Below are 24,711 nucleotides of genomic sequence, written 5' to 3' on the forward strand. Positions count from 1 at the left end.
TCTCACAGCCTCACTCTAAGATGGCTGCCTCTCCTTCTCCTTCTCTCTTCCTCTCCAGGTTCCGTGTGTAACTCCACCTCTCTCATGAATATGGAGATATATATATATACAGTCTGTAGCTGTGTTAGGAAACAGAGGCATCTTGTGGCCAAACAGCAGAATGTCAGTCCAGAACATTTGGTGTAAGGGTGGCCTAATGTCCCTTGGTGGTGTAGCACATGCCACGGTGCTCCTACTTGGATATCCTGGAACCCAAGGTGTAGTCGTCCGCAGCCGAGCAACTAAATGGATTAGTAGGTGAAGGTATGATGAAATAAAAATGGATTCCAGATTTGGTAGAACGTGGATGTCACGGATGGTGTTGCAGAAAACTAGAAGACAACAAACAAAGATCCGACTGACTTGATCCCAAACTAAGGAACATAAGGGTGAGCCCTGAAAAAGCCCTAGCACTCTACCTGACTTCTCAGCCCATGCAAAGATCTCTATGATAGATAATTGCATGCCCTCGTGCCTCGACTGTATGACACCTGAACACCCTATAATAGTGAGGGGACACAACTACTGGCTCCCTACACTTAATACGGAGGGAATCAGGGTCACCTAGGATCAAGCAAACAGGAAAACACAAATAAATGAACAGACTTATCTGTAGAAGCATCAGTTGTAGCATCCAGCATGCACACACTCCAGGAAGTTATATAAACCGTGGCGGTGACAGTACCCCTCCTTCTACGAGTGGACTCTGGACACTCAGAGCCCACCTTCTCAGGATGGGACCTATGGAAAGCCCTGATGAGACGAGTGGCCTTAATGTCCGTCACTGGGACCCACATCCTCTCCTCAGGACCATAACCCTCCCAATGAACGAGGTACTGGAGGGAACCACGGACAACACGAGAATCCACAATCCTAGAGACCTGAAATTCAAGATTACCATCAACCACAATCGGAGGAGGAGGCAAAGAGGAGGGTACAATGGGTTGGACATAAGGTTTTAATAGGGACTTATGAAAAACATTATGGATCTTCCAAGTCTGAGGAAGATCAAGACGGTAGGCAACAGGATTGATGACGGACAAGATTTTGTAAGGCCCAATAAACTTAGGACCCAACTTCCAGGAGGGAACCTTCAATTTGATATTCCTAGTAGACAACCACACCAGATCACCAACATTCAGGTTTGGACCAGGCACACGTCTCTTATCCGCCACACGCTTATATCTCTCACTTATGCTCTTTAGATTATCCTGAATCTTTTGCCAAATAGATGACAAAGACGAGGAGACTCTGTCCTCATCAGGTAAACCAGAAGACCCCTCTCCAGAGAATGTCCCAAACTGCGGATGAAACCCATATGCACCAAAAAATGGTGACTTAGAGGACTCCTGACGATGGTTATTTAAAGCAAACTCAGCAAGGGACAAAAAAAAAACACCAATCCTCCTGATTCTCCGCCACAAAACAGCGCAGATATGTCTGCAGATTCTGATTGACGCGCTCCGTCTGGCCATTCGACTGCGGGTGGAAAGCAGAAGAGAATGACAACCGAACCCCCAATAATAGTGAGGGGACACGACCACTGGCTCCCTACACTTAATACGGAGGGAGTCAGGGTCACCTAGGATCAAGCAAACAGGAAAACACAAATAAATGAACAGACTTATCTGTAGAAGCATCAGTTGTAGCATCCAGCATGCACACACTCCAGGAAGTTGTATAAACCGCAAAGTGATGCAGTATGGGAGGGGATTTAAAGGGATGCAATCAGTGCAACTAGATGACAGTTGAGAGAGGGAAACGAGATGACAAAAGCAAAACAAAAGAACATCAAGCAGGAGGTTCTGAAGAACGTCTGTCAGAGCTTCTCAGATATCTGGCGGTGACAGTTGAACAGTAACTTTACTTGAGTAATATTGCATCAGAAACAATCTTCAAGCTTTCTCTTGGTCATCAGCAGATTTTAGCTTAAATTTTGGCAGGCAAACAATCTCAGCTCTGCTACATCTGTACTCTTAAAATTAAATAGGAACTTTTACATACACCCAGCCCGAGCTGTCTTTATCTTGATCGGTATCTTTATCTTGAGGGTTATTCTTATCTTCCAGGGGACTATACTTCCTGGCTTATGAGGCTTGAAGCTGGGCCTCTGGGTCCCACAGAACTAAAGGTGTTCTGCAGACTTCGGCAGGGCTCTCCCGCAAGGGACGAGCTCCCTCCTGCACAACCTCTCCCCAAGGAGGGGAAGGCTAGACTGACCTTCACTAACCAAAACTCCTCCCTCTCTAGAGAGGGCTGGAATGGACAAAAAAGGTTCCATTCCAGATAACCTAGCTCTGCCAATATTGCCACCATCTGCTGGTGAACCAGGCACATTACAATTGACATAACAGTTTCATAAGAAATACATATACATTTTTGCAGGACATGGAAATAAGGCATAAGATGATATTGGGTCAACCATATGAAATAGTGATGGAGTAAAAAGAGTGGTGATGCCCCCTAGCGGGGCGTTACACATGACCAGGAGAGAGACAGACTAAAAGATCTCCACAGGCAGAAGTGAACCTTGTTTCCGTGCAGACAGTGCATCCAGTGATTCCTGTAGCGGAACAGAAAGCTCAGCTGCTGCAGTAACCCTACAACCCAGCCTAGACAGCTCCTGTGGTCCCTGTGTGCAAGGAAACAGTCCAGCTGCTGCATCAACTCTACAGCCCTGCCTGCTTTCCCAGTGGAGTGTCGTCCTGCACCCAAGGGGGATCTTGCTCCCGACTCCACTGCCATCCAAGCTTCTTAATGCTGCAGCCCCCAGATAGTTCCCGGGTGGAACAATCATAAGTGCACCAACATTTGCATGCCAACATTTTCTGCAACCGGGCCCCAACATTCGCACTGGGTTAGTTGTTAGGCAGTAGTTTATGGCCTTCTAAGTGCTAGCAGTAGATAGCTGGGAAGAGTGTATTGCTTTTATCTTCCAAAGGACAGTGTGTGATGACCATCACCACTTACTGTTACAGATAGCCACCCCCTTCACCAGGGGTCTTTCTTACACAGAATTGCAATCTGTGCTTTATTCCTTTTATTGCATTATCTTTATGTTCCTCACCATAGTTGACTCTTTCCCAAATAAATCTGTTGATCAGTTAATTCCTTCCTCGGGTGAGTGTGTACTGAGCTGGGCAGGGGTTTCCCAAGTCGACCACAGAAGAGGAAGAGCCTCCTGCTCCAAGCAAGATTTGGGTGGGGGCACTACACCATAGTAAGATAAGACCTGCCATACACCCTGCCGACTGAGGGCTGCCCAAAGGGGTGTTACAGGCATAACAGAGGAAATAAGAACATAGGGCCAGATTTATCATGACGAGGGTATTGGTTAATTCCCGTTCGCCACCTCTTATTCATTTTAAAAGCCCACCTCTAACAACCCTTTTTCCACCATTACACTTCCCACCATTGAGCCCCATAACCAATAAAACACAGACCACCGACTGGAATGCAATGGCCACAGCAGCCGTTTATTAAATAACAAATACAACATAACATACATAATACTGTAAAACCCCAATGGGGGGAGGTCCTTGAAGCCCCAAAACATCGAGCTGCCGAACCAGGGTGAGCCATTCTTGCCTCCAGCCGTAACGCCCAGCTCGAAGGCACCACCGAATGACCCCCCCTCGATTCACCACAACCACTCGGTCCACCTGGGAGTCCAGCCCCAACCGTGGGGCCCCCCCAATTGTCCTCAGCTTCTACCATGACCAACTCCAAGGACCCCCCCCCCCACCGCCACCAACGCACGGACTTGACCACCTCAACTCCGGGCGTTCCTCCACAACCTCAGGGCCACCTCAATGCCCTCCTGCAGCGCCAAACTCCACATGTCCAAGCCCACAGCATTCAAATGCACACCATCCGACCTCCAATAGGCCCCCACTCCAGCCTCCAACTCCCTGTGCCTAACCACCACGGCCCCGTTCCTAGCCATGAAACGCCCTACCACCCTATTTACCTTCACCCTTGCCTTATTCACCGCATCCACGGACCGCGCCTCCCTCCACACCTGCCGAGGAACAATGTCCGACCAAACAATCACCATACCCGGGAACAACGACCATAACCGCAAACAATCCCATTTAACCTCCTTGATCAGCTCCCGGATCGGTTTTGCCGCTAAATCATTGCCCCCCGCATGGACCACCAACACATCCGGCGCCCTATCCATCCTCACAAACCTATGAACCTCAGGCAACACCCCCTTCCACACCATACCCCGCCTCCCAATCCACCTTACCACCGCAGACTCTCTATCAAAGCCGAGCTGCTGGCCGTCCGGCCGAACCGCTGCCCGGACGGCCCCCCAGAAGACGTATGAATGCCCCAGAATCCACACCAGAGCGGGCGCCGCACCTGCAACAAAAGAAAACCAAAGAACAATACCACAACCTTACACTGACTTACACCAACTCATCACACCCGGCTACAATCGATCCAAACGAACATAGGACTTAAACCTTGCCGACTCCCAACGCCCAATCCGCTTAATAACCTCCTCGCCCAAGCCCCACCTAGCAGCCTCCGTCACCGCACCAATCCTAAAGGAGTGGCTAGAATAACCCTCCTTATCCACCCCCGCCCGGATCAAACATTTAGAAAAAACCGCCGAGAACTGAAACCGAGACAAAAAGGAACCATCCGCATGCACCAACAAGGGGGACGCCACCCCCCCAGCCCCCAACCCATACTCCCGTAAACAGCGAACCGGGCACATATCGCAACCGTCAATCTGGAAAAGCACCACCTTCCGACCCCGCCCCATCGTATCCGTTTTTGACCGCCGAATGACAAACTCCACTCTGTCCGCAAACAACTCCACATCCCCTCTTAACAAACCCCCCGCTCGACTCACCGAAGGACAGACTAACTCCCCCACCCATAGCCCCAAAGAACGCCAACGAGAAAGCCAACCGGAACAACCGCGCTTCCCCTTCTGACCGACAAACACCCCTCAACTGACCCCCCAACCGAATCAACAACCCAAACGAAACCAGCCTTCTCCCATCCACCCCCGTACCCATTCTCTGCCACCCTTTCAGCGCCTGCACCACGAGAAACGCTTTCGTGACATCCACCAACTTCCGTGCCTTAAAACCGAAAGCCAACCCCGCCATGTAACCATTGACTTTGCTGACCGACCAACCCTGCTCCCTACCATGACCCAAAAACATTAACAACGCCAACTCCGGCTCCTCAGATCCCCCTCCCAACACCGAACACCAATCCTCCCAGGCCCTCCACGCCCTCATATACAGATCCCACGTACCCGGAGCTAAGGACGCCCGAACAAGCCCCATTAACGTTCCTCCAACAGCTCCCACAGACAACCCGGACACTCCAGACCAACCGCGTCCGCCTCCGGAACCAACTGCCGAAAACGAGTCCACTGCGAACGAGAAAGGGCGTCAGCGATACAATTCTCCACCCCAGGCACATGCACCGCCACAACCCAGGCATTAAGCGACAAGCACTCCAACACCAACCGCTGCAGCAGCCGCACCACCAACGGCGACGATGCCGACAGGCCATTAATCGCCTGAACCACCCCCATGTTGTCACAGTGAAAACGCACCTTCCGGTCCCGGAAACGCTCCCCCCACAACAAAACCGCCAACACAATGGGAAACAATTCTAACAGAGCCAAATTCCGCACCCAACCCCATTCAACCCAGGCCTCCGGCCAAACCCCCGCACACCACTGACCGCCACAGAAAGCCCCAAAACCTGCCCCCCCCCCGCCGCATCAGTGAATAACTCAAAATCAAAAGAATCCACCACTCCCCCCATAAACAGCGAGCGACCGTTGTACTGGTCCAGAAAAGAATTCCAAACCCGTAAGTCCGCCCGCTGCTCCCTTCCTAACCGAATAAAATGATGCGGAACTACCACCCCCGCAGTCGCCTGCGCCAACCGCCTACAGAACACGCGACCCATGGGCATTATCCGACACGCGAAATTAAGCTTCCCTAACAGCGATTGAATCTCCCTCAACTGCAACTTCTTCACCCGAATCGCCCTTGCCACCAAACTTTTCAGATCCTCCAGCTTATCCCCCGGCAACCGACACTCCATCCTCACTGAATCAATCACTATGCCCAGGAAACTCAATTCCGTCACCGGCCCCACCGTCTTACCTTCTGCCAACGGAACCCCAAACCTCCCAAAAACAGAACGTTTCCAACAACAAAGCGCAAACCCGCGAACCAGGGGGGCCAATACACAAAAAATCGTCCAGGTAATGAATCAGCGAATCACAACCTGACGAGTCCACAACCGCCCACTCCAGAAACGAGCTGAACGTTTCGAAGTAAGCGCACGACAGCGAACACCCCATGGGTAAACAACGATCCACAAAAAAAAACCATCCCAAAAACACCCCAACAAATGCTGACAATCCGGATGAACCGGTAACAACCGAAACGCCGCCTCAATGTCCGTCTTCGCCATCAACGCCCCTGCCCCAAAACGCCTCACCCAACCCACTGCCGCATCAAATGACGTATAAGCTACTGAACAAACTGCCGGGTCAATCCCATCATTAACTGAGGAGCCCCTCGGAAACGACAGATGATGTATAAGGCGAAATTTATTCGCCTCCTTCTTGGGCACGACCCCCAACGGCGACACCCTCAAATTGTTAACAGGCGGTGCCAAAAATGGACCCGCCATCCGCCCGAGCAGCACCTCTTTCCCCAACTTTTCCCCCACTACCTCATGATGCTCCCTAGCCGACCGCAAATTTTTTGTAAGCAAAACCGCCTCCCCCGGCACAAACGGAATTCTAAAACCTTCCGCAAAACCCAAACTCAACAAGCTCGCGGCCTCTCTATTGGGGTACCTATCTAAGTACGGCTACATCTTTTCCAGCCGCACCGGCGTCACCCCCTTTTCCAGCACTATCACCCCCTCTCCCACCGGCTCCAGCCTGCCTGCCCCCCCCTAAAACACTGCGCAGCCCCATGAGTCCCTCCGCAACTGGAACATTCGTGCTTAAATTTACATTTAGCGCCGAACCTACAGTTTCCTTCATTGAAGGCAAAACACAGTCCCCTCGCCGAGGCAACCGCCGTACCGCCTGTCCCCCCACTACTTCCGTCCCCCCGAAAGGACTGCACCACACGCACCGGGGCCGTAACCTTCAACCAGAAGGCGATGTCCTTATGGTCCCACCGCATCTCAGGGCGCACCGCCTTCCGCTGCCGGAATTGCTCGTCATAGCGCAACCATGCAACCCCCCCGTACACCCTATACGCCTCACCGATCGCGTCCAAATAGCAAAACAACCCGGAACACGCCTCCGGCGCCTTATCCCCAATCACACTTGCTAATATCGCAAACGCCTGCAGCCAATTTGCAAACGTCCTCGGTATCAGCCTATAACGGCGCTTTTCCTCTTCCTCCCTCTTACCATCCTCCTTCCGCACCCTATCCAAATTAAACCGCTCTAACGGGAGCAGGGAGAAAATCTCCACATACTCCCCCTTCCAAATCCTCTCCCTCACCTCAGACTTCAAATGCGCCCCCAACGGGCCCTCAAAACAAACATAAACCTCCCCTTTCGCTTTATCATCCACCCGAACAGCCTCTTCCTCCCCCTCCGTTCCCGCCTGTGTTTGCACCGACACCCCCACGCCCGGCAACCCCCACTGCTGCTGCTCCCCCGACGACCCCGCGCCTGCAGCCACACCATGCACCCCCCAGGCCTGTAACGTGGGTCCCCCCACTCAAACCCCAACTCGCCACCAATCCCGCCAAACCCCCCAACAACTGACCCAAACCCCTACTCAAATCCAACTGGGAGCCACCCCCCACCCCGGCCCCCACACCCTGCACTACCTGCGCAAGCGGTCCCCATGAAATCTCACCTGGCTGCCTGGGTGCTGTGTTCCCATCAGCCGCAAGTCCGGACTCCAGACGATCACTCCTCCTCGACGAACCGTCACCATCTCGCTGTCCCCCGATCCCGCTAGGACCCGGGACGTCCTCTTCCGGATAGACCAAGACGTCGTACCGCTCCTCTTCACCCTGCCTCCCGGCAGGGCAGGAATGCGCCCCGCAGCAGGACCCCTCAGAACAGCTCCTGAGACTGGCTGTCACCTGTCCCCCGGCCCCACACGGACCAGGGACGCCGGGGTTAACTGCAGGGTTCGGTGCGCTCCTGGGTGCGGAGCTTCTTTCACTGCCGGCATCCTGAGGCCTGCTGCCACCGACGGACCTTCCTGCAGCAGCCCCGCGCTGACCAACGGACCTCCCACGTCGAGGGGCCGCCTCCGTGCCTGGAGTTACAGAGGCGCCCGCAGTGCCAGGTCCCGCTCCCCCGCCGACCTCAAATGATGGCGAAGATGGCCGCGACCGGCCACCCGCAAGGCTCCGCCTACCGGGAGGATTCCTCCCACGTCGGGGCCTGGAAGAAGCTGGAGTCATAGGCGCCCGACGTGGAGGGTCCCGCGAGGGGCTCCTAATGCGGCGCTGAGCCCGAGGGGGGGAAGCCGATGGCGACAGGCGCGCCGGCGGCCTGGCCCGCCGCGGCCGTAACGCCGGATGTGGAGGCAGAACAGGCGCCTCCACCGACCCCCTCAGCAACGTCCGGATCTGTTCCTGGGCCCACGCTGGGCCCCTCACCTCCGCTGCCGCCCGCAACTCCTCCAGCATGGCTTCCAGCTGCTCCATTCCCGCGGTAAGCTAGCTTCTTCTCCAACCTAAAATGGCACCCTGTCTTCCTCCTCTCACCCTATTTAACCCCTAAACTCCACCCCCCCAGCTCAAACTACCTATCCTAACCTCCATCCCTACCTATAGCCCTCCCACTCACCTATTCTGACCCCACCCTCCCCTCCAGCTCACTAAACCAAACCCTAGTCATGTAGGCCTCCCCTAAAGGGGGCTCCGCCCCCCCTCAGTCCGGCCATTGCTTTAGCTCAAGTCAGAATAATGGAGTGAAAAAGTTGCAAAAAAATGCGCAAACGCTAAAAATGCTCACAAGTTTGCAACTTTTTTCTGCTCTGCACTATGCTCGCCAGTTTTCTGAAAGTGGGCGTGTTTTCTTATGTAAATTAATCTCTAGACAGATTTACTATTGGGACTATTTAAAAAGTCGCAAAAAAGTCGCAAAAAAATTCGCAATTTCACTCCAGTGAGGAACATGCTTATCTTATGAGAATTTTTAATAGAACATGTGACTTTTTCGTAAGGACGTGCGACTTTTGTAAAGCTGCTTACTGACGGATAAACTGCTACCGTCAAACCACATTTATTACAGTCTTAAAGGGCCGATCATAAATCACTTGGCCTAAAACTGACTTTAGCCATATGTGAAAGTGGAGTGAGCTGTCAGAGTCATGATAAATCTGGCCCATAGAGTTGTAAGAAAAGATGCTCCAGAATAATTTCATGATGAATACAATCAATTACTTCTCCGGTCAGGAATGAGGACAGGTCCTCTTTAATGTCATCAGTAGTGGATACCTATATCGATATGCACATAGATTCTCCATTCCTCTTTTTCAGCTCTCCTTTCTTTTGTTACAAGGTGTTTTGGGAGTATTTTTGGTAAATGTATTGTATATCTACACACAACATTCTACAGAATCTAATCTGTATAATACAAGCAGTAGGGCTAATGTCATAGGAAGCCAGTTAGTACCTTGATGATACTTACTTTAGTTGCTTCCCTCTGACCTTCACAGTGAATACATTTGTTTTACACACCTCTAGAGACAGAGCTGTGACAGTGTTAAGCAACTGCTCATATAAATGGGTATCTACAGAACAAGAACGTGACAAAAATCAGCGCAACCAGGACTCGTCGACAACACAGCCTGAGGTTCAACAAGCTGAAGGTATGGGGGAGTCACACAAACATGCAGGACCTATGAGAAATATTCACCTTTTTTTCCTCTGGTGTCTCAGATTTGTTTTTGTTCAAGTACTCAAAAACTTGAGAGTCAATATAGTCTCTTCTGGCCATCTCAGAGGGAGCTTGTGGATTACTGCCTCCCCTCCTTCTTTTGCTTGGACGCTGAGTAGGCTGTTGAGGCGAAGTTTCCTGGTGACTTTCCTCATCTGGTCTTGGAACATCCTCCATTTCTACAGCGGCTGTGGAACATGATGGTGGTGGTGTTGGATTTTCTATGTCAGTTGAAGAGTCACCTTCAGCCTCCAGATTGTCCACAGTACTAATTATAGAAAAAAAATTTAGTACCAAAAAAAAAAATTATACATTTTAAAAAAAAAACAATACTTACGGTCGCAGGTCCATTATAGGTAAAAGAAACTGTAAATCCTTGGTGTAGAGATAAGGTTTTTTTTTTCGGTTTCCCATCGCCACTGTGACCTTGTTGGCATTGAACTCACGGCGAAATTGATCACGGCATGAATTCCATTTTGTTTTTAGTCTTTTTACTGCAAAAAAATTAATAAATTATGATTTACTACATTATTTTACAGTTATTTATTCCTATGTCACTTTAGTTAAATTTTTAAAAAATATAATCACCTTACAACGTTCATGAGATTTTATAGTGGGGACGGAGCAGCAGTCCAGCAACATGGTGCTGGGATCCGCTTAGCCACAAGTATAAAAGTACCCTATTTGGATTTTAAGAAAAGCACAACTATTCTATTTAATTTTACATATAAACATTTCATAAAGCCATCTGTGATGGCTTTCTGAAATGTTCATATCAGAGCACCATAGCAACTCCTATCAGTGATGGCTAACCTTGGCACTCAAGCTGTGGTAAAACTACAACTCCCAAGATACCCAGCTTGCTTGGCTGCTCTCAGAACTCTATAGAAATAAATGGAGCATGCTGGGAGTCGTAGTTTCATCACAGCTGGAGTGCCAAGGTTAGCCATCACTGTCCTATAGCATGCCCTCTTTTTTTTTTTTTTTTACAGGGTCAGTGTTCCATCCTTGCAGACGAGATGTCTGCACTAGAAAACTGCAAGGGCCTAGCAAAGTCACATAGGAAAAGTTTGCATTTAATATTGTGCAGAGATGCATGGCATAAAATATGATAAGATGCATGATAGGATTTTATTATAAGCACTTTGCTAGACCCATTATACTTTCTAGTGCAGATGTCTGAACAACAGCCTGGAGATGGCAATCATGGATGCTACAGGAGTTTTTTTTAACTATAGATTTTAGACAATTAAAAAAAAAAAATCTGTTATAAATTTTGACTTACCCAGTCCCATACGTTTCTCAGATCTGTATCTTGCCCATTCATCAGGCAAGAGCTCCTGCGCGATCTCTTCCCATGAACGATCCTTTCGCACACGGTCTTGGTACATATTTTGTCGGCAATCCCAAATCTCTGGCCTGTCTTGGATCAAGACAATGAGTTTGCTGACATCAATTCTAGACATTTTGGAGAGCAATCAAGTTGGTGTCCAACAATCGTCACCAAATGCTAGAAATGATTATTTAGCCACAACCCCTGAGGGCAGAGCCAACATTAAAATTAAACTATTTAAATAAAAAAACGGAAACGGATCCGCAAATATCGGATGACATACGGAAACCATTCCGTATGTCATCCGATATTTGCGGATCCATTCATTTCTATGAGGGAGCGGACCGATTTCTACGGACAATAATAGGACATGCTTCATATTTTTGCGGTGTATAAAATCGGAAAAACGGAGGCGGACAACATACTGAATGTTGTCCGCTAATTTAATTCACCCATAGGAATGAATGGGTCCGATTTTATTCCGCAAAAAACGGAACGGATGCGGATCGGACGCGGAAAAAAAAATACGGTCGTGTGAATGTAGCCTTAGTCAACATTTTCAGGTTTTACTGTGTAGCAACCTTGATGTAAAGTTCACTTCCAACTACTGCCAGACAAGGTTACTAAGTAGTAAAAGAAAATGTTAAAGCCACGGTACATCCTTTGGAATACAGATAAGTCAGCCATTAGGATATGGCCTGGTGTATATCTACATAGAGCAGACCACCCTCAAAACTCAGTGACCATGCACAGAGGGCAGTAGACCAACCAGCAACCAAGAGACCTATGAAAACTGGTGTGGTGTGCAACAACCATTGTCAGAAGGGTTTCAAATGCCTGCTGCATGGGAAGGTGGAGGAGTAAAGCACTGTTAAATACCTCATATAACATCTCCATTCAGGGGCGTAACTAGGACCACTGGGGCCCCATATCAAGATTTGAAATTGGGCCCCACTCCACCAAGTGAACACCTTCAAGCAAAATTCTGAACATAAGAACCTTATGATTATGTTCGTATCCTGACTGCATGGGAATAATACACCAAGTGATGTTTGCAATAATGGTCATAATGTGCACAGTGATGTGACAGCACAGCAATAAGGCTCACAGTGATGTTACAACAGTATGATAAAATGCATGGAAATGTACAGAAATAAATCAGTGATGTCACAGCACAGAAATAATGAAAAAAGAAATGCATTCTTCCTTTGCCTATATACATCACGAACTGCAATGAGTTCTAACTGAGCTGAGATTCGCCCCTGGGTTTTTGGACCCCACAGCAGCTGCTACATACAGGTCTCATTTATAGCTTAGCAAACCGTAGAAGAACTCTGAACTTAAATGGAAAATTTTTCTATGGTGCAGTATGCTTATAAACAAGCTTTTTGACAATCAAACTAAATCTCACAATGTTTGTCATAAGTCAGGCACCACATACCATCAAGAAAACACTTCCTAAAGGGAGCGCGTCACTAGATTCATGCTTGGGCAACTACATGCAGCATGAAATACTCATGAATTGGGCAGCATAAATCTGCTGACAGATTGATTCTCTTTAAACCTTGAATGTTTCTTCTGCCTTGAAAATCTTATTTTTTTCTCCTCTCTTCAAGAAATGAAATACCAAAACTTCAGGAAGTATGACGAAGAAGATCTTAACATCCTCACACTGGAAGATCTGCTCAGTTTTTCATATCAAGTTGCCAAAGGGATGGAGTTCCTTGAATCAAAGTTGGTGAGTTTTCAATAATGTTCTAGAACTCCTGACCTGACAGGTGGTTCCTAAATCAGAACCGAGTGTAGTTAAAGGGGTTCTGCAGTTTTTTAAACTGACTATCCTCTTGATAGATAATCAGCATCTGATCGGCGGGGGTCCCGGAAGTCCAGAGGATAGATCAGTTTAAAAAAACTGCAGAACCCCTTTAAAGGACTGGTCACTCTTCTATCTTTTAGAGCAAGGTGTAAAGTTGGGGGTGTGCCCCTGCACAGTCTGACAGTATCCAATCAATGCCGCCTGTGCAGGAACACACCCCAAAGCTGGTCCTTCACTGCAAACTGCCAGCAATACATTCATAACTTCTAGCAGAAATAATACAGGAATGGCACAACATACCGCCATAAGAGTAGATGCCCCAGAATTATTATTGCATGGAGAATTCAAGTAGTTAATAAAACATGTCAGGAGAGGGAAGAGGTCCTCTTTAAAGTACATTGTTGGGCCTGATGACTGTGATGGAGCGGAGTGTTTATCATGAGAACAAACAATGCATTAAAATAGAAAGGGGTCAGAAATGCCTGAAATTTGTGATGACGTCGCTCTTGTATGTTTCCGGTGACTGTTCCGGGCTATTCGTGTAGCTTCATTTACATGTATGCTTCCTCTCTGCTGAGTACGTACACTTCTGTAAACAGCGTGCAGCTCAGGGAGGGGTGGAAACTGATGGGGGAGGGGGAATAGCCATCTGGTCAAATTATCGTCATCGTTTGGCCAGAATTAGGGTCATCTTTTTTTCCCCTGTCTATTCTAGATGCCTACGGCTTGCGCCGTTTAGAAAGGGGACCTAAAAAATAGAGATCCTGGAGCATGAAGTGTGCAGCATTTATAAAGAATTGCATTTTTTGAATGTTTTCCTCCTGGTTGTCAGTTTTTAGTTTGTGGGTGTCAACTAGGTGTAACATTTTCTACACCAAAAACTTGTCTGGTCACCTTTGCCTGCTGTACAACATAGATGGGTTTTCTAAAGGGTCGTCATTGCACCAAATTCTCATCACATATTTTTGTGAATTGGATACACCAGAGCTATGTATACATTGTACTATTGCTAGCAGAGGTGCCACAATGTATACATGTTCTGCACTGTGCGTGAGCAGGCTGCGGGATTTCTGCAAGATAAAATAAATGGAATGGTTACTAAGGAGGAGGGGTGGACTGATGATTTGGGCAATTGGGAATTGCCTGAGGACCCTGAGGTCTTTTTTTTTTTCCTATACAATTCTGCAGAGTAAGTGACAATACAAGGGGGTACATACTTTCCTAGAAAAATAACGCAAGGCATACAAAAAACACGATTAAAAGTGCCAGGTGGTAAAACACTTTATGGGCAAAAATACCCTAAAAAGGCTACAAAACATGGTGAGCAAAGTCAGGTGTTTTGTTTAGTTTTTTTGAGGATTTTTTTGGTCCAAAAAAACTCACAACACCAAAACCGTGTGTGGCAACCTCTAAGGCCGTCTGCACCTGTTGCAGAATACGCATAGTTTTCCCAGTGTAGATTCTCTTGCAGAAAAAATGCAGTGTATTACAGTACCAGCAAAGTGTATGAGATGACACAAATGGAAGGGTGGGATCTGCCGGCAACACCGCATTATATCCGCACCAAAAAACGCTGTTAGACATTGCAGATTTTGGTGTGGCTAAACTGCAGAAACTTGCATAAATCTGCATGGAAATTCTGGAGGATCTTATGTATGTTGACCCACAGTCGTGTGCAGGTTCCCTTAAAAGGGTTATTAGGAACTTCTCAGAATAGGTCACCATTATCTGATCGGTTGGGGTCTGACTCCCAGCACCCCTAGTGGAAGAGGCCATGGCATTAAGGAGAGCAGCCTCTTCCTAGGCCAATGACGTCACATTCATTGGTCACATGGCCTTTCTGCCGCTGAGTTCCATTCAAATGAATGGGCCTGAGCTGCAATACCAAGCACAACCACTATACAATGTACGGCGCTGTGTTTGGTATATTATGAAGGGTCCACAGGGTTCTTTCAAACAGCTGATCAGTGGGGGTCCTGTGTCTCATTCCCCCACTGATCATGAGGATAGAAAATATTCAACTGATTTCAATGACTACATCTTGGTTGCCTGCAGCCACCACTAGGGACAGCTCACTGTATCCAGCTGCCAGAGCTGTATAAATCTGTTTCAGTGTTCTGCAAGCTCCAAGATATCTCAAGGTATAAGTGTAAGCCATAGTAATGAGATTGTCCTACACGCAGTGGCATGAAAGCCAGGCCAGCAGTGTTATTGCAGATTGCTAATGTCAGTGCTTTCCTCAGTGCATTCACAGGGATCTTGCAGCCAGAAATATCCTGATAAACAAAGGAAAAGTGGCCAAAATATGTGATTTCGGACTTGCCAGAGATATTGTCAATGACTCCAACTATGTGGTCAAAGGCAACGTAAGTTGATCTTCAACAAATCTCCATTGTTTTCTGAAAAATGTAGAAATCTATCAGAATGTTGTGTTGACTCCATGACAAACATTTGTCAGTCCGGTAGTCTCTAATGGAGAGGCAGGGCGCATGTCTATTGCTCCGTTCAAACTCCTCCAGAATAAGGGGCTTGGGAACCTCGTTCTAGTGATCAGTGGGGCCCCCAACCATCATATATTTATGACCTAAGCTATGAATAAAGTAATAAATATTTGCCTTCGGATGACCCCTTTAAAATCTCACCTCAAAATTGCATGTACTTTTTACATCGCAGAAACATTTTCATGTGTTTTTTTATTTTTTATTTATTTATGGGTCAAACAAATTTGTATTAAATTAGAAATAACTGCAAAAAATGCAACATTGTTGTAATTTGTTATAATAGTAACTTGGCCCATAGGAATACAATACATGCACTACGATCTAACATTACGTGTGCTAATTATGAATAAATCATCGCAGGCTAGTTAAAAGGGTTTTCCAAAATGTTTTAAATGATGACCTGCACAGGTCATCAGTATCTGATCGGTGAGGGTCTGACACCCGGGACCTCCGCTGATCAACTGTTTGAGAAGGCATCGCGCTCGTAGTAGGCTGCTAGCAGCTTTGCCTAGGCCATGTGACGCCATGTTGATCAGTCACTTGGCCTAGGCACAGCTCAGCCCCACTGAAGTGGATGCCCAGCACAGCCACTATACAATGTACGGCACTGTGCTTGGTGAGCTGAGAGAAGGCCGCGGAACTACTGTGAGTGCTGATGCCTTCTCAGCTGATTGGTGGGAGTCCTGGGTTTTGGACCCCCACTGGTGACCAGTATTGGTCAGTTTGCAGTGTTCGCCAGCGAACACATGTGGGCTGCCATCTTGACTCACCCGTCCGGCGATGCACAGTTAAGTCCTTACCTGTGCCTGTGGCTGGAGGTGGTCTGAAACAAATGCGGTCACCGGGAGCAGGCAGTTCTGAGAACAGCCCCTGGGGACCTTCATCGGGCTGTTCTCGGAACTGCCTGCTCTCGATGACCGCATTTGATTTCAGACCGGCTCCCGGCACAGGCACAGGTAAGGGCTTACCTGTGCATCGCCGGACAGGTGAGTCAAGATGGCAGCCTGCATGTGTTCTCTGGCGAACACTGCGAACTGACCATCACTGCTGATGACCTATCCATACTGATGATGACCTATCCATACTGATTACCTATCCCATTTTCTGATAGGTGCGAGGCCCACTGCTGGAACACTGAGAACGGAGGCCCGAAAGTTGTGGAGGGCGTACTGCGCATGCGCAGCTGCCTCCATTCATTTCTATGGGGCCGCCAAAAATAGCCGTCAGCCCGATATAAAATGAATGGGAGCAGTGGCCGCGCAAGCGCGGTGCGCTCCTATTCAGTACTATGGGGAGAGTGCTTGGTGGTGGCCACCACCTTCCCCACCTGCACCTATCAGACAATAGGGGCCTATACTAGCACTATGCCCCCATTGTCTCAGATGGGAATAGAATTTGATAATAAATTCATCAGCAGCACCACCTACTGGACAATTAGTAGTACTTCTGAAAAACCCAAAATGTAGAAATTTTGAATCAGAAAGCTATTCTGCCTTTGACACTTCACATATTTCTGCTTTTATGTCTTCTCCAGGCTCGACTGCCAGTTAAATGGATGGCTCCAGAGAGTATATTTGAGGGAATATATACTATCAAAAGTGATGTGTGGTCTTATGGCATATTACTTTGGGAAATATTTTCTCTTGGTATGATACAATCTCTAATAGAAACTTACATACATATTACATGTATAGCATTCTGTGTTTAATTTGCATTTGTATCTTCTTAAAGGGATAAATCCATATCCAGGCATACCGGTTGATGCAAAATTTTACAAGCTTTTGCAAAGTGGATTTAAAATGGACCAACCATTCTATGCCACCGATGAAATGTGAGTACATGAAAACCTTTAATGTCCTATAGCCAAAGCAGGAATTTTGCTACTTAGGAGCGATGGTTCAGGATATCTCGTCCTTGTCCCATTCAAGTATATTTTATGAAGCTGTAATACGCCACGCTGTAGCTACAAAGCAGCAAGTAGATGAACCCATGGAAATAATAAAGTGGTCCCGGCACTTGTACCTTCAAATAGCCCATTGATAGTGAGGCAGAGACTTGGCCTCCTACCAATCTGATATTAATGGCCTATCCTAATCCCATAAATGCCTTTAACTTTATTATGAACCTAATGGAAACCAAAAATAACCTAATGTCATTCAAAAAGCCAGTCACTCTTTTAGGGACTTGCTCCAATTTGAAGACCAGGGGCCCAATGTTCATGAAGAAGATGCCACTAATCTACGGCTTTTTCCATTAACTGCTAGGACATTTAAAAATAGCCAAGCACACTGCGTGCATGCCATCCTTTCCATTCATAGTGGGGCCTCAATCTTGAGACAGGAGCAAGTCCCAGAGGCGAGACCCGCATTTGTGCATTGTCCTGTGGATATGCCATAATAGTCAAGATGGGTCAACCTGTTGAATGCAATTAAAAGTACTACAAGTTAAGGCTCATGCAAACGACCGCACTGTTTTTTTACGGATCCACAAAACACAGATGACGCTCGTTACGCAATTTGCAGACCGGAATGGGCTGCCCTTTGATAGAAATGCCTATTCTTGTCCACAAAACGGACAAGAATAGGACATGGTCTAATTTATTTGTGGCCCCACGGAACGGCCCCATTGAAGAGGAATGGGTCAGCACCCAAGCCGCAAAAAATGCGGCTTGGATGCGGATTCAAGCCACATTCGTGTTCATAGTTACATAGTTAATGCGGTTAAAAAAAGACATAAGTCCATCAAGTTTAACCAAGGGATAGGTGGGGATGCGAATCCCAGAAGGAAATGAAACTAAGATTTCTACACATTTTCATCAAAATGTTGTTTTACTTTTAAGAATTCATCTAAACCCTTTTTAAAACTGTGCACTGTTCCTGCTGTGACCACGTCCTGAGGAAGTCTATTCCACAGATTCACAGTTCTTACAGTAAGGCCTCATGCACACGACAGTTTTTTTTCACGGTCCGCAAAAACGGGGTCCGTGATCCGTGACCGTTTTTTCGTCTGTGGGTCTTCCTTGATTTTTGGAGGATCCACGGACATGAAAAAAAAGTCGTTTTGGTGTCCGCCTGGCCGTGCGGAGCCAAACGGATCCGTCCTGAATTACAATGCAAGTCAATGAGGACGGATCCGTTTGATGTTGACACAATATGGTGCCATTTCAAACGGATCCGTCCCCATTGACTTTCAATGTAAAGTCTGGAGTTCTTTTATACCATCGGATTGGAGTTTTCTCCAATCCGATGGTATATTTTAACTTGAAGCGTCCCCATCACCATGGGAACGCCTCTATGTTAGAATATACTGTCGGATATGAGCTACTTCGTGAACCTCAGATCCGACAGTATATTCTAACACAGAAGCGTTCCCATGGTGATGGGGACGCTTCAGGTTAGAATACACTACAAACTTTGTACAAGACTGCCCCCTGCTGCCTGGCAGCACCCGATCTCTTACTGGGGGATATGATAGCACAATTAACCCCTTTAGGTGCGGCACCTAAAGGGGTTAATTGTACTATCATATTCCCCTGTAAGAGATCAGGGCTGCCAGGCAGCAGGGGGCAGCCCCCCCCCCCTCCCCAGTTTGAATATCGTTGGTGGCACAGTGTGCCCCCACCATCGCCCCCCCCTCCCTCCCTCTATTGTATTAAATCGTTGGTGGCACAGTGTGCCAACCACCATCGGCCCCCCTCCCTCCCTCTATTGTATTAAATCGTTGGTGGCACAGTGTGCCAACCACCATCGGCCCCCCCTCCCTCCCTCTATTGTATTAAATCGTTGGTGGCACAGTGTGCCAACCACCATCGCCCCCCATCAAGGAAGACCCACGGACGAAAAAACGGTCACGGATCACGGACCCACGGACCCCGTTTTTGCGGACCGTGAAAAAAAACTGTCGTGTGCATGAGGCCTAAAGAAGTCTTGACGCTTCTGGAGACTGAACTTTTTCTTCTTCAGTCGGAGGCAGTGCCACCTTGTCTTTTGAGGGCATTTTACATGGAACAGTTTTTCACCGTATTTTTTGCATGGCCCATTTATATATTTGTATAGGTTAATCATGCCCCCCTTTAAATGTCTCTTCTCAGGATTAAATAAATTCAATTCTTTTAATCTTTTTTTATAACTAAGACCCTCCATGCCCCTTATCAGTTTAGTCGCTCTCCTCTGTACTTTTTCCAGCTGCAGAGCATCCTTTCTATGTACTGGTGCCCAGAACTACACTGCATATTCCAGATGAGGCCGCACCAACGCTTTGTAAAGTGGTAATATTACATCCTTGCCCGCAAGTCCATGCCTCGTTTAATGCATGACAATATCCTGGTGGCCTTAGAAGCAGCTGATTGACATTGTATGCTGTCATTCAATCTATGATCTACAAGGACACCCAAATCTTTCTATATAAGTTATATTATTTACAGTCACATACTCCTGTATATAGTCCCTTAAGAGTCCTTCAAACATTTTTCCCACAACAGAAGTTAAACTAACTGGTCTATAATTACCTATGGAGGACCTAGATCCTTTTTTGGATATGGGCACCACATTTGCCTTGTGCCAATCACTTGGCACTGTACCAGTAAATAGAGAATCTTTAAAAATTATAAACAGCGGCACAGCAATGACTGAACTGAGCTCTTTAAGCACTCTTGGGTGTAATCCATTATTTAACTTATCTTAGACCATATCTACAGTTAGCCAATTTAGTATATCACTAGATGTACTAACAGCCCCAGCACCACAGATATCAGCTCCTTTCTCTTCTTTTGTATAAACAGAGCTAAAAAAAAACATTTAGTAACTCTGCTTTTTCCTTATCTTCAGTAACCAACCCTCCTTTGCCATTATTTAGGGGACCTACCTGCTCAGACCTTGGTTTTTTAGCATTTATATATTTAAAGAATGTTTGGGGATTTGTTTTGCTCTCTTTTGTCACCTGCTGTTCGTTTTGTATTTTTGCAAATTTTATCTCCTTTTTACAGATTTTATTAGGCCTTTGTATTAATTACAGATTTTATTAGGCCTTATATTTTTGAATGCCCTTTTTTTTGTCTTTTATTGCCCTTATTACAGAAGCTGTAAGCCATGGGGGTTTAATTTGAGCTGTTTATACTTGTTACCTAAAGGAATAAAAAAAATTGTGCAATTACTCAATGTGGATTTAAAGCTGTGACAGTAGCTGCTCCCAGTCTATGCCCTGAAATGCTGCCCTCAACCCAGGGAAATTAGCCTTTTTAAAATATTTGCTCTGCCTGACAGAGTTTAGGGGGAATATAATTATATTGTGCTCACTATCACCTAGTGTTTCTCGAACGGTAACATTTCCAACAAGCTCTGCATCATAAGAAATTACCAGATCCAACAGAGCATTGCCCCTAGTGGGAACTTCTACAAACTGGCCTATAAAGTGGTCCTGCAGCAAGTTGAGGAATCTTCTCCCCTTTGCGATTGAGGCAGAGTCAATGTCTGGAAAGTTAAAATCTCCCATTATGACCAGTGTACCATCCTGTGCCGCCCGCTCTATTTGGTTATATAGTTGCGTTTCTATCTCTTCTGTGATGTTAGGGGGTCTATAGATTACACCACGTATTATTTTTCCAGTGTTTTTATCCCTTTAAACTTCCACCCATAAGGTTTCCACATCATCACCATCCTCACCCACAATTGCCTCTTTCATACTTGTCTTCAGATCACTCCTCACATACAGGTACACACCACCACTTTTTCTATTGACCCTGTCTTTCCTAAATAGTGTAAAACCCTCAATATTTGCAGCCCAGTCATGCGAAGAGTCCAACCATGTCTCAGCCACACCAACTACATCTATGTGTTCTTCTAGTACCATAGCCTCCAGCTCCCCCATGTTGCTAGCTCGATTTCTGGCATTTGTGAAAATACATTTTAAATTACTATTACCTGTAAAGTGAATATCCATGATTTTTTTGTTACCTTGGTTGATGTTTGTATGTAACAGGTTCTTGTTACCAGGAGTTCTATTGTTCATCGGTATATAGTTCTGCCCAGTCTTCTTCCTACTTTCCTCACTAACCCCAGCCCCCACTAAATCCCCACTGTCCCCTCCTATATCCCACTTACTATCTACACTATCTACCCCCTTATTAGTATAAACCACCACCCTCCCACCAGATCCTAGTTTAAAAGCTCCTCCAGCCATCTAACCATTTTTCCCCCAGGGCAGTTGCAACCTCCCCATTGAGGTGCAGCCCGTCCTTACTGTAGAGCCTGTAACCGACCGCAAAGTCGGCCCAGTTCTCCATGAACACAAACCCTTCCTTCCTGCACCAGCTTCTGAGCCACTTATTTAACTCTCTAAGCTCCCGTTGTCTCTCTGGTGACGCTCTTGGCACTGGTAGTATTTCTGAAAATACTACCTTGGAGGTCCTGGACTTGAGCTTCTCTCCTAGTTCCCTAAAATTTTTAAGGACCTTCTATCTCCCCCTGACTTTGTCATTGATGCCAATGTATACCATGACCGCCAGGTCTTCCCAGCCCCACCCAGCAATCTGTCAATCCGATCCGCAATATGCCGAACCCCAGCACCCGGAAGACAACACACTGTTCGGTATTCACGGTCTCGGCGACAGATGATCCTGTCTGTCCTCCTAATAATAGAGTCCCCTACCACCAGCATCTGTCTAACCTTTGCTGCACTCCTTTTCTCATCCTTCCTGCAGCGGTCATCCTCCTGTTTGCTAGGAGAACCATCCTGCTACACTGTTGCTGGCCCTGGGCTTTCATCCCTAATATCAGCCAAACAGGCATATTTACTAGGGCGTTCCAGCTCAGGACTAGCCTCCCTGGCACTTTTCCCTCTACCACTTCTTCCTACATTAACACAACTGCTGACCTGATAGTCCTGCTCTTGCCCTCCTCCTCCCACCTCCATTTCACTGACCCTAGTCAGTGCCTGCACAGTGAGGTCTAAGCCTCTCTCCAGTTTAGCATGAGCCCTTATCCTGCAAAAAACAGTAAGTCCTCATTCAATTTTGTAGATAATAAAATAATACATTTATGGCTCTTGGAGTGTATCAATGACAAGTTTTATTAAAAATGCTTGGTCCAAAATCCTTAAAATAGGACAGTCCTTAAAGAGTTAACAGATCAAGCTCTTACGATCTTACCACCAATGTTGATGTATTTCTCACAATGGACCATTAACCAACTGACCTTAGTCAAGATGGAGCCAGCCAAGAAATTTCATCCTGAACCCCATGATCAGCTGCTCTGGAGTAAATACGCTGTGGATCTGCACAGCTCCATCCATTCTGTAGTGCACAGGGCCGATATCTGCTGCGTTGGTCCTACTGATCTGAAAAAGGGTGCATTCACACGACCGCGCCGTGTTTTGCGGTCCACAAATTGTGGAACCGCAAAACACGGATGCAACTCGTGTGCGTTCTGCAATTTGCGGAACGGGCGGCCCATGTACAAATGTCTATATTTTACGCGGGGCCGCGGAACTGAGCAACGATGTGTACAATACACCGTCACATACGGTTGTGTGAATGAGCCCTCAGAGTCATGCTGCAGTTACCAGCCCTGGCCACCACCCGGTGTACTTTCAATACTTTTTTCCAGCACCAGAGCAACTACCAAACAGCTGATCGGCTGGAGTGCGGTGTATCAGCCCCCCACTGATATGCTATCCTGTGGATAGGCAATCAATACAAACATTCTGGAAAAACCCTTTAATGATCACTTATGTATCCTTAATTCCCACTTTCAGATTTACTTGTTTTTTTCATAATTATTTGTATTTTCTACAGATATTTCCTGATGCAATCCTGCTGGGCTTTTGATTCTAAGAAAAGACCATCATTTCCAGAACTAGTTTCCTATCTGGGATATCAGATTTCCAATACAGAAGCTCTGGTATGAACAATGTATTTTCTATATGTTGTCATTTTGTTGATGCCCATACTGGTACCAATCAGGGCTGTGGAGTCAGTAGATAAATGCTCCAACTCCGACTCCTCCTCCTCAGTTTTTGGTACTTCCGACTCCGACTCCCCGACTCCGATGTATTTAATATGCAAATGTATTTTAAACATTCCTTAAAGGAAAGAAAGGCAACACACATGTCATTACCACAGAACTACTGGCCAGGAAGCCGCTGCCTTCTCCTTTGTGTGCTGATCTTCTGCTGAAGATCGGGCAGTGGGAGGATCCAGGACGGGGCAGGGGAAGGGGCATTTATTTTAAAACATGATTTCCCTAGTAGAATCCCATAGTCATGTTTAAAGTTTAAGCTAACAATCTGAGTTTACAAGTTTTTATAGCCTTAGCTGAATGACAGCAGTTTTTCAAATGGTTTACAGCTTCAGTCTTGAGCTATTGTCCATCCATTCCCGTCGCTTATACAAGTGTCTCTAGTCCTGCAAAAAAACATATTTACTTAATCAGTTATCAGTGAGAGGCTAGGTTAACCATGGGCGTTGTGTTCCCTGTAACGTATTGCCGCTCCTTAACTGTGCGTTGCGTGCCATATAGTGAAGCATATGAAAAGCATGCTTCTTCATGGTCACTTAACGTGTTCGTTTTGCGGTAACGTGACGCACTGCATGCGCACTACTGCCTTTATTCTTACAGTAGAGAAGTACCGTATTTTTCGCAAAAGTGGGGGAAAAATAGCAGTCTTATGGGGCGTCTTATGGGGCGAATGCTGTGACCGTCCGGTGAATAAGCTGAGAGGGAGGAGGGGCTGAGGGCCGGCATCTGTTTCTGTAATGGCAGCGGGGCCCGGTGCAGTCACTGTATTCTACTACACCGGGCCCCGCTCACTGTAGTATACGGTAATCATATCTAACTTGTGGATATTGTTAATGTATTCCAATCATCTTAAATCTAGCGCTGTACTACTTACAGCTAACTTCTTGGCAGTCAGGAGGCTGGATGGGCGCTCGTAGCGTAGCTCACTACGTCACGCGCCTGCTCCGCCCACTTTATGAATGAAGCAGGCACCGGGCCCCGCTGCCATTACAGAAACAGATTCCGGCCCCCATTCACTACACAGGGACACTGTTATGGGGGGGGGGGATCTGTAGATGACACATAAGATAAGATGCTGTATATGTGTC

General features: G+C 47.0%; 2 protein-coding genes across 2 annotated transcripts in view; one reads left to right on the plus strand and one right to left on the minus strand.

Annotated features, from left to right (window-relative positions):
* Positions 1-24,711, plus strand: part of FLT3 (fms related receptor tyrosine kinase 3) — a 126,459-nt gene that overhangs the window by 95,989 nt on the left and 5,759 nt on the right. Inside the window, exons 18-23 of the mRNA XM_044284638.1 lie at positions 9,769-9,893; positions 12,911-13,032; positions 15,354-15,476; positions 17,146-17,257; positions 17,343-17,442; positions 23,401-23,506. Coding sequence (XP_044140573.1) covers positions 9,769-9,893; positions 12,911-13,032; positions 15,354-15,476; positions 17,146-17,257; positions 17,343-17,442; positions 23,401-23,506 — 688 coding nt within the window. The remainder of the gene's footprint in view (positions 1-9,768; positions 9,894-12,910; positions 13,033-15,353; positions 15,477-17,145; positions 17,258-17,342; positions 17,443-23,400; positions 23,507-24,711) is intronic.
* Positions 137-13,672, minus strand: LOC122930928. The gene is made up of 5 exons (XM_044284642.1): positions 13,411-13,672; positions 11,247-11,380; positions 10,299-10,455; positions 9,941-10,229; positions 137-371 (listed from the first exon to the last, which is right to left on the minus strand). The coding sequence occupies exons 2-5, from the start codon at positions 11,350-11,352 to the stop codon at positions 291-293; spliced, it is 633 nt and encodes a 210-aa protein (XP_044140577.1). The 5' UTR covers positions 11,353-11,380; positions 13,411-13,672; the 3' UTR covers positions 137-290.

This window comes from Bufo gargarizans, chromosome 3 (assembly GCF_014858855.1).
Source record: "Bufo gargarizans isolate SCDJY-AF-19 chromosome 3, ASM1485885v1, whole genome shotgun sequence".
Classification (NCBI taxonomy): domain Eukaryota; kingdom Metazoa; phylum Chordata; class Amphibia; order Anura; family Bufonidae; genus Bufo; species Bufo gargarizans.

Excerpts from the sequence above, each read along its gene's own strand:
- LOC122930928 (XM_044284642.1), bottom strand. The coding sequence starts at position 11,352 with ATGTACCAAGACCGTGTGCGAAAGGATCGTTCATGGGAAGAGATCGCG. Across the intron at positions 10,230-10,298 it reads CCTATAATGGACCTGCGACC|TACTGTGGACAATCTGGAGG; the intron begins GTAAGTATTGTT and ends TTCTATAATTAG. Across the intron at positions 372-9,940 it reads AGACACCAGAGGAAAAAAAG|TTTTCTGCAACACCATCCGT; the intron begins GTGAATATTTCT and ends GTTGTCTTCTAG.